This window comes from Sinocyclocheilus grahami, unplaced genomic scaffold (genome assembly GCF_001515645.1).
Source record: "Sinocyclocheilus grahami isolate Dianchi unplaced genomic scaffold, SAMN03320097.WGS_v1.1 scaffold1.1, whole genome shotgun sequence".
NCBI lineage: Eukaryota > Metazoa > Chordata > Actinopteri > Cypriniformes > Cyprinidae > Sinocyclocheilus > Sinocyclocheilus grahami.
The window spans coordinates 2632364-2649331 of record NW_015505180.1 but is presented as its reverse complement, the minus strand read 5'-3'; the positions used below and the strand labels follow the sequence as shown (position 1 = coordinate 2649331).

Here is a 16968-nt window from a genome sequence, read left to right as displayed (position 1 = left end):
CGAGGGGAGGTGAGGGGGAGATTTGGTTAAGGAGGTTGAGAAGAAACCTTCTTCCTAAAGGGAAAAGAAAGAGACAGAGTGAGAAAGGAAACGCAAAAGTGCATCATAGGAGATTCAGAGAGACAGTGAGCCAAGAATGCTATACAGAATAACCAGGTGTGATGGAAAATGTTAAATCAGAAAGACGAGTTAGGAAATATATACGCATTTTGGCAGATGCTTTTGTCTAAAGAAAACTATTTAAGATACATCAGTTCAGTTCACACATTTCCTGGGAATCGAACCCATAACCCTGGCTCCCTTAACGCATCTATCGCCAGGCTCTACTGTGTGAGGTTCCTTCAAAAAAGGCTCTACCAATGCATTTCACTTATGGAGAATGAAAATAAAAATCCAATTTATGAAGGTCTTTCAAAGCCTTCAGTACATTCCCAAGCTATTTTTTTGGATTATCAGAGAACACACTGTTGATTCTCCACATAGATAGAACATTTTCATTCAGCTGAATCACAAAATACTGACATTATCCTCCATTATGTGCTCAACCAGACATTTTAATTAGCGGTTGAGGAGATTAAACCAAATATAAAATCACAATACTTTATACCGAGGAAGGACTTGCAAAGTGTCTTCCTCTGATGAAATTGTCTTTAGATAATCTTTAGAGATGATCAAAGTTCTGGATTTACACCAAAAGGATGATCCCTTTACTGTGAAATGCATGTTTAAGTATGATGGGAGTGACGTCACAAAAACAATTATGTCTTTCCAAACACAGCAGACAATTCCTGAGCAATTAAAGTCTGCAGAGATCCATCAACATGCTCCTTTAGTATTCGACATCATCCTGAACATCACAACCACCGACTAAAGTGACACGAGACGCCATGTTGCTGGGTTCACTAGCCTTAAGCAAAAACCCAACACTACATTAGCAAATACAGCACCCAAGAGAGCTGCTTCGAGACACCATATCGTCTGGTTACACGCCATCTGCTATAGAAGAAGCCACCAGACCTAGAGCACCCGCCTCCCCTATAGGCCAAGCCTGCAGCCCCACCCAGGAGGACGCAGGAACAGCCATTAGCTCCTGCTCCCTCTGCTCCTGCAGGAGATGGAGGTCAGATTGATTCCAGATCAAAAATGATGTTCTAAGTGATTTTTCAGACGCCCAAATGGCTCCCGGAGCAGGACTCCTCTTGCAATTTCCTGGAATAATCAATAACTCTAAAAAGCCAAGTTGAGAAGCCAGCATAGTCAAATTGGTCTGGCTGGTTCTGTTTCGCCCCCACCCCTGCGTAATGAAAGAAAAAATCTCATATGATAACATCCTGATGACTTAATGGTCTATTTCTGCTGGGTGTCTAGGCACAAGGCATCATTAAAAACAAACTTGCTCAAAACAAAAATGTTATCACCCTCACAATTTCCCAAATCGTAAATACAAAAGCATGATACCTTAGTGCAAAGGGCAAAACCGTGTAAAATTGCCAAAAGATCTACTTTAACAATACCCTAAAAGACTACTTCATTTTAGCTTGAAAAAATTATATCAATTTTTTTTTTTTCGTTTAAGGTAACCTATGCAGTGTCTTTGAACACTACCTGGCATTATGCCTGCACTGCGTCATATTCATGCCCGGTTGTTTTTACCTTTAATAGATCCAGAGTTATCAAAGTGTTTTTTTGTTGTTGTTGTTTATTGTGTGTGGAAGATTTCGGTCTCATCATTTTTATCATCATTAATAAGTTGAGTGTGGGTGCATTGGTCACCTCTTGTTAACCTCGGTCTCAAAGCTCCCGGTTAATCGCATTTGTCTAATTAGCGAGCATCTCCTCGAACTTTAGTTATTTTAGGAAAGATTTGGCCAGACCAGTTCAGTCTCCCCCAAAAGGACAACGCCCCGGGCCACTTCTGCTCTCAAGGTGATTATAGACAAAACAATCGTTGTAGATATCTCGTGGATTGTTTACCTGAAAACATTAAACCATTATCTTTTAGAAATTATAAATACGCTTCTTTTAATTCTAAATACTAATGTATATTTACAAATAGCCTATATTTATTTCTCATGCATTTAATTCATGCATTTTTTTAATGGGGAGGCGTGACAAATTAAAAATATTAAAAAAATGCACTTGTAACTTACACTGATGATGATAATAATAATAATATTATATTTTATAGGCTAATCATTTGTGAAGTGTTGGTCCTGAGACCAATTATTGTTCATGACGGTTTAATGTTTGGCATCGTACCAGAATCATTGTCAGTGTCATTGTTTTCGTTTTTATCCACAGTATCGCTGTATAATGTACTTAAGTTACTAATATAAATAACCCTATCATCTTGCGGTTGATTGGGAGTAACTTCGACTTTTTCACATGCAGTTGTCAGAATAACGACATGTACTTACTAAACAAATCTATTTAAGCCTATGCAAACGAAGCAGGGCAAACTGAAAAATCAAAAAAAAGAAAAAAAGAGAGAATTACGTTTTGCTAGATTTTGTCGGGACCCTGGAAAAGGTGTAGCCTAGATGGGTTGATGGCATGAAATACTTTTGGGAAGCTGACATGCCCTGCGGTCTGACATGCTATAGCTACTCCATCTAAAACCATTTAAAAATAAAATTACTGACTATTTTACAGCTATTATAATACAGTGTTTATTTTAATATTAGGCTATACATGTGTATTTTGTATTATTTGTACTTTTAAAACCATAAAATAAAATTTAAAAAAAAACTACAAATAAACGAATTAGTGAGGGGAAGGCAAAAGGTGTTTAAAATACCAATAAGATGTGGCGACCAGTTACAGGACATAAAACTGGCTACACGTTCCCTCATATCTAAAAAAAAATCTGAACGCAAAATAATGATGCGTCAACCGTACAAACAGGTAGCCTATCTTTCCAGAAGGATGCTGTGAATGCACCTCCACACACGCGCCTTCATTTCTGCATTGAGGCTACAATTATTCTATGTAACAAAACTAAACAAAAAAAACATCCAATTCAATATATAATCATACGTTTAAAAGAAAAAAAGAAAAAAAACCTAAAATACAAATAGGCTATCTTTGTTCCTCTTACTGCATAAAACTCGTAAAAATAAGTGTATTCAAAGAAAAATTGGCAGGGCAGCATTTCAAAAAGAGGACAGTAATTATAGCCTATACACGGTCTATTATGATTCTGAAATGTCCGTGTGATTTCAAAGAATTATTCTGGAGCTTACCTGATGCGTATACGTCTCAATCCTAATAACTTTTTTTTCAGGCTCGGCTTCTTCCTTTAGTTTTTTGGTTTTTTTGTACACTCACAAAGCATTAAACACAACTAAAATCTAAAACCCGGTCTTATTGACCTGATTTGCACAGATTCGACGAAAACCTGAGCGATTGCTATCAAAAAAACGACTTGATTTTTCTCCGAACGCGGCACGCCGAGCTTGCGCAGACTTAAACTCAGTCGCTTTTCTATGACTGAACGCAGACTTATCAAGCTCTCTCGCCGCATAATCGAGCATTTCTCAAAGAGACAAAGAAGTCAAAGCGTCGTCACGGACTTCCTGAGTATCAAATAACAAATGCAGCCCAGTTTCCCCCCTCTTACATATTCTCTCCCCCCCTCTCTCTCTCTCTCTCTCTTCCACCTGGAGAGTCGCTGTACCTGCGCGGTGCTCAAACGACTCCCAGAATTTCGGCTTTTCTTTTCGTAACATGCAGACAAAATTAAACGCGTTGAAATGCACAAAAGGTAGCTCGTTGTTTAGTCTGCAACCGTGAGGATTTGATAATTAGTTAAGCATCTTACCCCAGTGCCGAAGGAATAATCCAACCCTCCTCTTGTCTCCTGCATTTTGCGATGTCACTAACTCCGGTGCTTTTGCCCCCTGTCCTTTTAAGGTGGAGCTGACGGGAGGCGAGGCTCTCTGATTGAGATCTGCTGCAGTTCGACCATACAGCTGTCACTGCTTTACTTCGTCTTCGGATTAAAAGATTTTCAAACCCGAATTATTCTGGAGGCGGCTTTTAATTTTACCATACAAAAATGATGAAGCGAGCAGCTTTTTAATGGCAACGACAGCATCTTATTTATTTACTTATTTTTTGATAGTCTCGGGCAGTGTGGGAATTATTTCCTCATTTTCAAGGCGCTCATCTTTTTTTAAATAATTCCCGTCAGTAGGATTTGGTCTTGCGCAACCTAAATTGTGCACAGTTAGCTAACCGACAATCATAAAAACGGTTTAAACATAATACTAACGATTTTGAATATACAGTTCTGATATGTAACGCTACAACAACAACAACGAGATAAATAATGTCACTTATATTTTCATATCATGTAGGCTACTTATGCTTTTGTCAGCGATAGCTGTTGCTATAGTTACCTCATCACACAAATGTTTATTTAACGAATTCTGAGTAAATTCTAACTTTTGTCGTTACTGAAACGTTGTTGAAATGCATATACTTATTTTTTTTAAAGGATTTTACACCCTTGCCTTCGGGGTATGACTTAAAGTCGTGATAGGCCTATAGCCTATTCATTTGGCAAAAATAGCCTACAGCATCCGATACTTTCTTTTTCGTGTTCCATCACGCAACGTCGTTTCTCTGATTTTCATTGTACCTTTTAATTGACCTGCGTAGCAAACATGTGACTCTGACACGGTACGTTTTGACCTTCATTTATCAGTGCTGTAATAGGCCTGTAATTTAAGTAATTTGAAAACTCAGTAAAATACAAACAGAATATCTGAATATACAAAATAGTTCTTTAGAATACAGTCTCTTTAATATCGCAGTGTTTTGTCTAATTTGTCTTTCTAGGCTATTTAGCAAGTTAGCTCCTACAAACAAACACATCTTTGGACCAAATGTGACATGTTGTGTCTGTAGAGGGCCAAGACAGGTGTTTACCTGTATTACTGGCAGACAAAGAGGCTCTGTCTGCATTGAGAGAGAGAGAGAGAGAGAGAGAGAGAGAGCAAAAGGGGAAATGAAAGAACTCAGCTGAAGAAGAAAAAAACACATCTTGAACCAGACTACATTGGTTTGTTGGTCTGAATCGGTCTAATCAAAGAGGTTTGTTGACTGGTTTTAATGAGGTTTTGTGCACCTGTCACTCTCAGAAATAAAGGTACAGCAGCTGTCGCTGGGGTGGTACCTTTTCAAAAGTTACTTATTTGAACCTAAAGGGTCCATTTTGGTACCTTAAAGGTACATATTGGTTCTTAAAGTGTACATATTAGAACCTAATAGTTACAAAAGTGTACCTTTTGAAAAGGTACTGCCCCAGTGACAGCAGTTGTACCTTTATTTCTGAGAGTGTGGAAGCTAAACCAGCATAGGACCAGCTAGGCCAGGCAAGGAGGCAGACTAGACCATCTTAAACTTGATCTAAAACCAGTTTAGCCTCTTTCCCAAAAATAATATTTTTATGATCATTAGAAAAGAAAGAAACAAGAAAGAAAGCAGCCTACATATCACATATCAATATGTGATAATGCATTGCCTTGGTTTAGGATTTTCTCCTTGTGTGGGTCCCGCAGGTCTTGGGTTTTGGGATCAGATGACATCATCCAGATGGCCAGTAATGAACAAGCATTCAAACGCACCACTTCATCTGCTCTATATGCCTGCAGGCCCTACCAGCTACAAGCATCCTTTTACATAACGGTCCTCCTCAGTTAGCAGCCTGAGTCCATCTTTGTGCTCAGCATGTTGCTTGAATAGTTGAAAAAATAATCATAAGTAGGACTGTATACTGTTATAGCCTATATATTTTAAGTCTAAACCTAACTTTTTAATTCTGGTAGTTTAATCTATGTGTATGCTCACTTCAGTCTATTATTAACAATAGGTTCAATGTCAACCATTTATCTGTCCAGGACAAAATTTTAGCAGTCTAAAATAAAATGATCTCAAGTTAAACTAGCATAAATGGTTACCCCATGCAGGCGTCCTCGCAAACAGCATCCCTCCATCCTGGAAGGCATCAGGACCTCTTTAGAGCAGCCGCAGTGCAGTCGGTGCATCACACTCCAAGTGCTTCTACAGAGTCTGGAAGTGATGCTGTCCTCCATTGGGTCGCTCTTCATATATATACCGGTCCACGTTACCCGCAACCCCCGAGTCCACTTACCTGCTGTTGATAGTTGAAGCCTATACTGACACCTCAGTGGAAAAAAACGGCTCTATATTTTTAAATTATGCCAGTGGTGTTAGTCTGGCGGCTCTGGTTACATCTATTCAAACCAAATAGCCAGAGTGAAATCTATCCCAAGGGCTCTTTGTTGACCAGTCAGACCTGGTTGAGTCGTCCCCTCACCCGTCCACTCTTCATTCACCTGATTCAATTCTGGAAAAGTCGAAACACGAGCCGCAGATCACCTGTATGAGGGAAGCTGAGTGAAGCTTTTGAATTTTTAAAATAGTAATTTCTTTGCAGCTACCTGTCGGTCCATATGACGTTTAGAGCCCTCCCCACCTGCCAGGACGGGTATCGGGTGTAACCGGGCCAATCTTCTGGCACGACTGACGCCCCTCATCGAATGATACATGATACGGGCCCGAGGAACAAAGAGTGTGGTGGAATAGTTTACAGATGATCAGCGGAGCATTTGATGTATTGACAAACACCCATTCACTGCATGAACTTCGTCTGTTATATATGAATTATTATACACTTATAAGTATGCTAAGCTTAGGACTATCAACATAATGCTCAGACAATGTGTCACCAACAAGTCACTGTTTGTGGATGAAGTTTTAGGATAAGAGTTTGTATATGGAATTATTAATATAGACTAGAATATGTTTTAGTTGGAAAGCTAATTATTTGCATTAGTTCGTAGTGCATTTTAAGTTAAGTATTACAGTTTAAATAAAGAAACGTGTTAAATTTCGGCAATTAGTTCAAGTCTTTATTGTGGAAGATTGGAAATAAAATTCATTTGAGTAAATGTATTTATTGATTTATTAATAAATTATTATCATGTAAATAATATAATATAATATAACATATAATAATAGAAATATTTAACATGATCTATTTTAAAGGAATTCATATATTTCAATTTATGATATTAAAAATATTAGAATATAAAGACTAAATATTTTTTATTATTTTTTATTCATATACGTTTTTTTTATAAATGCTCAAATTAAAAACGTTTATTGCTAAATGCAGGTGTTAACTACAATAAACTAAGATATATTTAATTCACATAGAGAGATATGGTATTATTTATTTACAGTAAATAATGCACTATACAGATTCTTTAATAATTCTTAAATAATCACAAATAATTAATCTTGATGAGAAAGAAAAACGTTAATTCAATATATTACATACATTATAAATATTATAATCATGTCATTGTTTTGAGCATATTCACACTTAAAATACAAAAAGAGAGAAAAGACCACCTGAAGACAATAATAACAATTTTTTGGGGGAGCCAAAAGATTGTTTTAGGGAGCATTTCTGTCACTCATAATTTAGTCACTTATTTGTAAATAAATAAATGCATGCATTGCAGTTTTATTTCTGAAGGATATTTCACAGCATCACTTAAAAGCTTTCAAACAAGCTGCAAAGACAGGAAGAAGAATGTTCATTGCAGACTGTCAAAAAGCTCATTTTTATCATACTAGTGGGAATTAAAATATATCGAGACGCTGTTAATAGACTGCATGGGGATGTAGTATAATTCATATTGATCTGATATTGTTTGTTTCCGCTCTAAATGGCAAGAAACATTTCAGAAAAAAACACTGCTCATGCAATTCTATAATAATTGGACTAATAAAATAATGCAGTTATTTAGCATATTACAAAATACCTGGATGCAATGATATTAAACTAATTTGACCCTTTGCACGCATGGGGTTTATGTCGTTCTGCATGTCATCACCTTACCATCGGCAACACTTGACTAAGTTGGCATTAATCAGTCGCCTTGGAAACAGTGAGTCAGAGCATCTGCCATTTGTGTCTTTGTCTGAGGTTGTTTTTAATCAGACGGTCATCCATTAATAACGGAGTTGGGCTGGTTTAGTAACCGAGTCCTCGACATGAGAGACGCTCAGCCGGTCAAGATCCAGCGGCTCACATGTCAGCATCAAGATGCCGTTTCACACAAGACACACTGTAACATGTAGGCAGTAGTTTAGCTTGTGATCTTAGTTGTTTCTTACGCTTATTTTGTTAGGCCTATATTTTATATCGTACAATAACGCGGGCATATAAGCCTTGTTGTCATATGATGCTTTGGTAGGAAATATGATATGATGATGATGATTCTTGGGTGTCCTCGCAACTCATTTACTAATGAGAGTTCAAAAGTGCAGAGGGTGGGTGATTATTATTGTGATGGATATCAGCTGGACAAAGCTGGAGTCCTGATCAAGCAAGCACTATTTGTCCTTCATTCTGCATCACTTTCAACCCCATTTGTCTAGCCTATATAGTTCCATAATTGCGTTTCCTGCGTAGGCCATCTATCATTTCTTGAGATAACAAATCCCAACACATTACCTCTAAGCTATGTAGTCCAAATTTGTTTTAAGTGAAAATAAATGGAGACATTAACGAATATAAAAGAGGAGTATCACGCTTCTCCCGAGAGTTCGGTGAGCCGCTGGGACTGGTCACGTGACCGCAAACTCCGCTTCCAGCCAATCACTGCGGCCGTCTCGGGCTGGGCATCTGGTCATGTAGGCCTGTAGCCTTCTTGAGCATCGCACTGCAGATAAAGGCCTCTAACGTTAAATATTTCATTGAGGAGCTCGTGTTTCTCCAGCACTGGAGGTCAGGGCTTTGGAAAGAAGCAGTAGACGCACTGTCCCGTTGCTCGACGTCTCCTTCTCCTTGACTGTTCACGGGCAGATTCTGACTCAGTGAAATGTTAATGGGGGAAAGACTGGTAGAAGAGTTATAATTGAGTATAACGGGTGTGTTAAAAGCACAGAGAAATAGAAGAGGGAAGGAAAATGTAGGAGGGTGAAGGAGAGTAATAGCCTACAGTTTGTATTCCCTTTTAATTCCATCTCTTTCTAAAGCTTGAAAGAACAAGAGGGGACAGATTGCTCCGTGACAGGGACATTTTGCCTGAAAGATTAATTTGCCTTATATTACCAAATTGTTTCTATCTTGTAAAACGACAGTGACATCTAATGGTACTACAGTTGGATTAGGATTCTACTTTGTGTAGCCTAGGGCACAACCTGGTGGTCAATGTTGAATTCTGCAAATAAAATTGGAAATTTTATAATAATATAATATAATATCTAATACATTATGATGTAATTCATAAGCCCACTCTATACATTTACATGGCATGAATTATTTCTGCTGTGTCTTTATGCTATAATCTATCAAGTCTATATTTGGGATCAAATGAAGATGCTTTTTGCTCGCACTTGCAACAATTTTAAAATGTTTGGCCACTTCGATAACATGACTGTCATCTAGTGGTGGTACAGAGTAATAACATCATGCAAATAAGTGATAAGGCTGTGGGAATGTTTGTATTAAACAAGTAGCCCTTGAGGCTGTACAATTCGCCCACTTATCGAATTTGAATTGTGGCTGGCATTCAGAATATTTTTGAATATTTGTCATCTATATTCAAATATATCGTAATATCATTTGAGCTTGGTCATTCGTGCAGTATCATTTGAGCTTTATAATATATTTTTTAATGTGTTGTAATTTAAGTATATTTATGAAAGAATATAGCATAATATAGTGGAAATATGCTCGTCAAACACCATGGCTATATTCAAATTCGTTATATTTTGTTTGAAAAAGATTAGAGGATCATGCTCATTATGAATTAGTATTATGAAACGTCAAGTGTAATAGACCAATCAGTAACCCAAAACATAATAGAATTCATCAAAACTGATTTTTAATACTGAATTGATTTTTTTTCCCTTCACTAAAAATGACTTCCTGGAAGATTGCGTCATGTGGAACTGTGTTTGATCATTAAAAGTGGCATTACAAGGTTTCTACCAGAGTAGAAAATTAAATTGAAGACAGTAAAATATTCACACTAATGACCAATTACAACAAAATAAAAATAATTATTGAACTTTATTGCGTTTTATTATTTATTAACAAACCAATTGAGTTTCATGCTAGAAGTCAGCATATGAACATGACAGAGCAACATACATACACTTGTTTAATATCCACCCCAAGTTCATTTAATTGTGATATTGTCATAAACCTAGTTTACTTATTTATAAATTGAGAGTTTAACATTTTACCAAATGTATTAAGATTTAGGCCTATACCATGGGGACACTAAAATATTTTAAATACAAATATAGCAACCACACAAGGACATGGACATGACAAATAGGACAACATTCATTCAAATTATTCATTTAATTGTGATACTGTCATAAAATGATAATGTCCTTAACATTTTACCAAATATACTGTATTAAGATATAGAGTGAATTCAGGTAAAGTGGGGCACATTTTGTTAAACCTGTAAGTTAGATACCCAGATGTTTTGCTCTTCAAAATATCTTCTTTTATGTTCAACAGAAGACAGAAACTCATACTGGTTTGCAACAATTTGAGCACGAGTAAATGACAGAATTTTCATTTCGGTCTGTTTGAACTATTCTTTTAAGGTCCAGCTGTACTTTTTACATTTGAATTCAATTCATATAATTTGTTATTTGGAAAGTATATACCAATAAATATTTTGAGATCATGCACTCCAGACTAATGTTTTTTCAGGTCCAGCTGGTCCGGTAAAGTGGGTCATTTCTCAATTCATCAAAAAAAAGAAAAAAGATCCTGTATCTAGAAAATTCTAGAAACACAATTATTTATTTAGGCACTAAAATGTTCCGAATAAAAAGAATGACCAACTTTTCAGAGAAAACAAAGATGCAAAGCGGTTTGTACACATTTAATATTTTATTAAAAAAAGAAGTTATTACAGTTTACTGTACACAGCTATTTAAGAGATTATAATCCTATAGATAAAGAGCATTTGTCCCTTGTGACAGGCATGCCCACTTCACAATGCAAAAGAAACAAAAAATAATGGCAAAAATAAAAAGAGTAAGATTAATGGATAAGGAAATAAAAGGGGCAAATTACCATAATACCTGGGATAAAATAAAATCCTTAAAGAAAAAAAAAAAAAAAAAGTGTTTTTTTTTTTTTTTTTTTTTTTAAATCAGCGTATCACACACTAGGTACTAGATACAGATATTATATATAAAAAAAAAATCCATGCTGTGTGCCCACATAAGCCCCATGTCTGAGCACCCTATTGAAGCACAGGTATAAGGGACTAAAGGAGTGGACAGCAAGGACTGAACTAGACTGGACTCTACACCGGATGCATGCAAAGTGCACTGGAGAGTTCATCAACACAAATGCAAGAGACGCGATGCCATTGGCTGAGAGGGCCAGCAGGAGGAGCCTCTGTGGCCACAGCAGCAGCCGGAAGACAGATCTCTTCCTCCTCTCTCTCTGGCAAACATACAGCTGGAGACCACAACATTAATAACTGCTGTCCCCTGGATGTGTGTGTGTGTGTGTGTGTGTGTGTGTGTAAGCACTGGGGGCTTATGGGTGCAAAACACAAAGGACACACTTATTTATTCCACCCCACCCACTAAATATGTAAAAAAAAAAAAATTTTTTAAATTCTCCCTTCAATCCCAAACACCTTTTGTATCATGTATTACCTGCTCCAGATGGACATCTCTGTTATTGACATGGGGAAAAAGAAATAGGAAACCAAAAATTAGTAAATAAATTCTCACAAAAAAAGTATAATATCTAATTGGAATGGAAGCACACTTATACATGTTTATTTGAGATTCTCAGACTCTTTAGTCATTTTACTCTTTGACATGAAATAAAAACAAAAGGAAAAATATATAGTTCAAACTAAATGTCCATATTTTGTCTCTCTTATTAAAGTCCAGGGCTCAAAATTGAAGCAGAAATGAAATAGAGAAGCTGAGTTTGTCGTGTTTGTCAGGGTGTGTTGCTAGGCATGGCAAAATGTTTACCATGGCAACCAAACCACATCCGAGAAGCATTTTCTTCCATATGTGTCTGAAAGATGTGAAACAAAGCCACCTCTAAACGTATGCCGTCTCTCTCTCCTTGTAAGATAACTTCCTCTTAATACAATACTGCATATAAGTGGTCTTGTTTCTTTTGTCTTGAAAAAAAAAATTAACCCCCATCAACAGATTTAGACCAAAAAAAAAAAGTTCAACTGAGACTCTTTCTTTTTTCCATTGCACAATTTGGCCAATTCTTGACTCGGGCTAGAACATCAAATGTTTTGCCCATAAAACATCAATTTAATTAAAAAAGAAAAAAGGAGAGAACATAAAAAAGCCACTCCGTGGGAAAAACATAGGCAGCTCTGGATCAAATCACACGAGCCGAACTGAAACGCCTCCCCTTATATGCCATTCCGTCAGGGGTCGACGGCCGTTTTTCGGGAACGTCGTACTCTTCACTTCAACCCCGCTTCATTTACATTTTGGACGATGAATGGATATACAAGTGCATTCAGAATGCGAGATTTGTGAGAATACTGCAAAAAACACACACGCACACAAACTAAATCTGGTTCTTCGTAGTACCAACATGCCACTGATGATATCTGCAGAGGTTGAAATTCAAAAGCTCTTTATACAGAAGATATCTGCCCGTTTCCACACGGTCACAGCGAAAACCCACCTCAGTGTTACTCGACTGTCCCCTAAAACCACAAGGCAGATCTTACCACATGGGATCCTTCTGATAATATCAGACAAGCAGGTTACAAAAACTAAATCCATGAACATCTAATTTTGATTTAACCACCCAGTAAAACTAACTAGATCTACATGAGGTCAAACAACAGCTATCATAGTTATACACAAGCAATAGGAAAAGATGATGAACTCTACAAATGTTAGTAAAAAGCTCTTTCTTTTTTTTTTGTCTCTTTTCTCTTTAAGGTTTCTTCTAGGCTAGACCAACAAAGTCCTACAGGAATCCACTTCCGCATCATACAACAAATGTACAAAAAAGATGCTCGTAAAGAGGGAGAGAGTGCGAGACAGAAAGAGGAAAAAGACAAACACTCTGTGCATACATTGTTGGTACAAAATAAAAGATTTGTGCTCCGTAAAGCAGGACAGTCACTTCCTGGTCGATTTGTGAAGGTCACCGTGGAAGGTCACACAGCGTAGAGCCACATTTTGTGGTGTGGGGATTCCACAACGAGGCAACAAAAGCCAGAAACGACATCGAGCTAGTGTAAAAGTTGAGCTTCGGTGTGCTAGCCTCTACACCTACATCCTCTTTTAAAAAAAAAAATGCTCAAGGAACTTAAAGGGAGTCGTATTGATATTTTCCGCTGGCACTGTATCGTGGGCTTGATCGGTGAGCAGCGTTTTGTAAAATCCTGATGCTTGCTTTAACATACAGCGTGGAAACTTGCCCCTCAAGGTGAGACCAAAATAAAAAGAAGAGGAATTCTTCTAAAGTGTTTTTACCTTAAAACAGCTGTTTAAAGAGTAAACAAACAAATGAAAAGTAAAAAAATGGGACAACCAGGAAAGCATTGATAATTCAAAATGACTTGCACTGGGATGATCGAATGGGATCGATCAAACTGCTGAGGTGGAGGGAAGTAATGAGGCAAAACGTGTCCGATCCATCTGCAACAACTCCACAAGCCGAGGGAATTCATGTATCAAAGCATCACGAACACAACTCTCAGTATGTTAGTAACATCACAAGGGGACATGGAAGGTCACACAGCGTAGAGCCACGTTTTGTGGTGTGGGGATTCCACAACGAGGCAACAAAAGCCAGAAACGACATCGAGCTAGTGTAAAAGTTGAGCTTCGGTGTGCTAGCCTCTACACCTACATCCTCTTTTAAAAAAAAAATGCTCAAGGAACTTAAAGGGAGTCGTATTGATATTTTCCGCTGGCACTGTATCGTGGGCTTGATCGGTGAGCAGCGTTTTGTAAAATCCTGATGCTTGCTTTAACATACAGCGTGGAAACTTGCCCCTCAAGGTGAGACCAAAATAAAAAGAAGATGAATTCTTCTAAAGTGTTTTTACCTTAAAACAGCTGTTTAAAGAGTAAACAAACAAATGAAAAGTAAAAAAATGGGACAACCAGGAAAGCATTGATAATTCAAAATGACTTGCACTGGGATGATCGAATGGGATCGATCAAACTGCTGAGGTGGAGGGAAGTAATGAGGCAAAACGTGTCCGATCCATCTGCAACAACTCCACAAGCCAAGGGAATTCATGTATCAAAGCATCACGAACACAACTCTCAGTATGTTAGTAACATCACAAGGGGACAAAAAAAAAAAAAAAGGGCACCCCCGTTTAAATACGGCCTCTCTCTGGACAGTCTGCGTCGGAAAAAGGTGGATTAGGGAGGCGATGACATGCATTCCAGCTACGCAGCTACCAACGTGGAATCAAGGGGGGAAACTCTACAAGCCTTTCTTTTGTTGGGGTGACGGAGAGAGCAAGTGAGAGAGTGAAAGAGAGAAAAAAAGGGGGAAAAAAAACAACCACCAAGAAGTAGAGATTGAACACCTACAGAGGGTGCCATATTCATCATCAACGCTAGATATCCATAAAAATCCTGGTTTAGTAATAATAATGATTAAAAAAAAAAAATCACCTTGTTTAAATATGAATCTTTTATAGTCTGCTTCGCATGGTTAGGAAATAATATAGTCTCTGTGGTAAAGGGGAGAAACCGTCACCCTTAACTACAACTCCATGTCCTGAGCTTCGTCCTCTGAAAAGTCAGACATGGAGCTTTCTGAAGAAGAGTCGCCCGCTCCTTCCTCCTGCTCCTTCAGAGCCTCCTCTGTTGCATATTTCTGGATGTATTCTGAATAGAAACAGGGACAGAAAGAGATGGATGGGAAAAATATGGTCAGACATAAAAAGCTAATATTTCACTACAAGAAATAGCCAGCAAACTTGATTCATTATGGTTAATTGTAGGCTAAAACATAGTAAAATCTTAAAAGTTTCTAAAATAGTAAAAAAAAAAAAAGAAAGAAATTATCACCAAGAGTGCCTTTATATTCAATCAAAAAAAAAAAAACAATGCAAACCAATTGTTGAATCAGAATGAGTCACAAGACAAGAAAGGGTCATGAAACTAACATTCATGCTTTTGGAAACAGTTGCCTAATAAAAAGCATTGAAATGATCCAGATATCCACCTTGTTGCTTAGACAACCATGAAACTATGAAATACATACTGGTAAACACTATTATTTGGCTTTTGACAGAAAGAGATGGATGGGAAAAATATGGTCAGACATAAAAAGCTAATATTTCACTACAAGAAATAGCCAGCAAACTTGATTCATTATGGTTAATTGTAGGCTAAAACATAGTAAAATCTTAAAAGTTTCTAAAATAGTAAAAAAAAAAAAAAAAAAGAAATTATCACCAAGAGTGCCTTTATATTCAATCAAAAAAAAAAAAACAATGCAAACCAATTGTTGAATCAGAATGAGTCACAAGACAAGAAAGGGTCATGAAACTAACATTCATGCTTTTGGAAACAGTTGCCTAATAAAAAGCATTGAAATGATCCAGATATCCACCTTGTTGCTTAGACAACCATGAAACTATGAAATACATACTGGTAAACACTATTATTTGGCTTTTTTTATTCAAAAAGACTTGGCAGAAACAGATTTTAAAAGTAATGTTAAAAGTTATGTTTATCAGTACTGATAAAACGGTTACTTTATACATTTCATTGGAATGGAAGCTCAGGCAGAGCAGGATAAAGCATTACTGTGCTCTGTTTATATACTGAACGTTTCAGCAAACAATGTAGATCATTTACGTGGATAGAACATTCGTATACTGTGCACAGTATACATCCTGCAAAAATAGCATACTATTCCAAACATACCCCTAACCACATTTTTTTTTGAGCAGAAGACATTGTACAATGGTGATGTGAAACATGGTGACAGATATAAACCTCGAGGCTAGATGGAGGTTAAACCAAGAAAACACGAAGTCAAACGACGTCAGCTCTTCAAATCACCTTTGATTTTCTGTTTGTAGTCCTCTGGTCGGTGTAGGTACATGGCTGCGGCGTCCCCGTTCAGAGGGTCGATGGGGTTCGGGTAGGCCAGCAACTGTGGCAAAAACGACTCGAAGATATTGGTGAGATCTGTGAGGAGAGAGAAAGAGAGGAAGTAGAGCCTTTAATACAGGAGCAAAGCAAAAGTCTTATGAGCCCTTCTTGCAGCACACAATGGAGGATTTATGTTGAGTGACATGATTATGGCCTAATCTCCCATTCGGTGTGGGGGCTGTAGACATGCATGTAGATCTCTCTCGGTCCTTCTCTTTTTCTCTCGTAGCCAGTATTGTGTGTTCTAGCTGTCACTCTATTATACAAACACAACCTGGACAGCTGAGTACATCTAAACCAAATACAAGAATGTATAGTCAGCCTGTCATTACGACTAAATGGATCCCTGGTGATCAGGAGGCACTTATTACAAGGTAATAAAATAAAATTAAATTAAAATTAAAAAATAAATAAATAAAACAAAAACAGAATAAAAAAAAAATGGGTTTATTATGTGGGAAAAAAGACCAGAGAGTGATACTTCAGGAACAAAAATGACATTAATAAATAAATAAATAAATAAATTATAATTATATACATACACACATACATACACACATACAGTGGGTACGGAAAGTATTCAGACCCCCTTAAATTTTTCACTCTTTGTGATATTGCAGCCATTTGCTAAAATCATTTCAGTTTTTTTTTTTTCCTCATTAATGTACACACAGCACCCCATATTGACAGAAAAACACAGAATTGTTGACATTTTTGCAGATTTATTAAAAAAGAAAAACTGAAATATCACAT

The 16968-nt window shown here is 37.1% G+C and overlaps 1 protein-coding gene and 1 long non-coding RNA gene across 2 annotated transcripts in view; one reads left to right on the top strand and one right to left on the bottom strand.

Moving 5' to 3' along the window:
* The first annotated feature begins 10943 nt into the window (after positions 1 to 10943).
* Positions 10944 to 14390, top strand: LOC107584568 (uncharacterized). Its single transcript, XR_001609156.1, has 2 exons — positions 10944 to 13240; positions 13820 to 14390. It is a non-coding gene; the product is annotated as an uncharacterized lncRNA (long non-coding RNA).
* Positions 14391 to 14805: 415 nt separating this feature from the next.
* Positions 14806 to 16968, bottom strand: part of LOC107592115 (ubiquitin-conjugating enzyme E2 H) — a 15301-nt gene continuing 13138 nt past the window's right edge. The window contains exons 6-7 of the mRNA XM_016281534.1: positions 16123 to 16251; positions 14806 to 14937 (exon numbers count right to left, since the gene is read on the bottom strand). Coding sequence (XP_016137020.1) covers positions 14813 to 14937; positions 16123 to 16251 — 254 coding nt within the window. The 3' untranslated portion in view covers positions 14806 to 14812. The remainder of the gene's footprint in view (positions 14938 to 16122; positions 16252 to 16968) is intronic.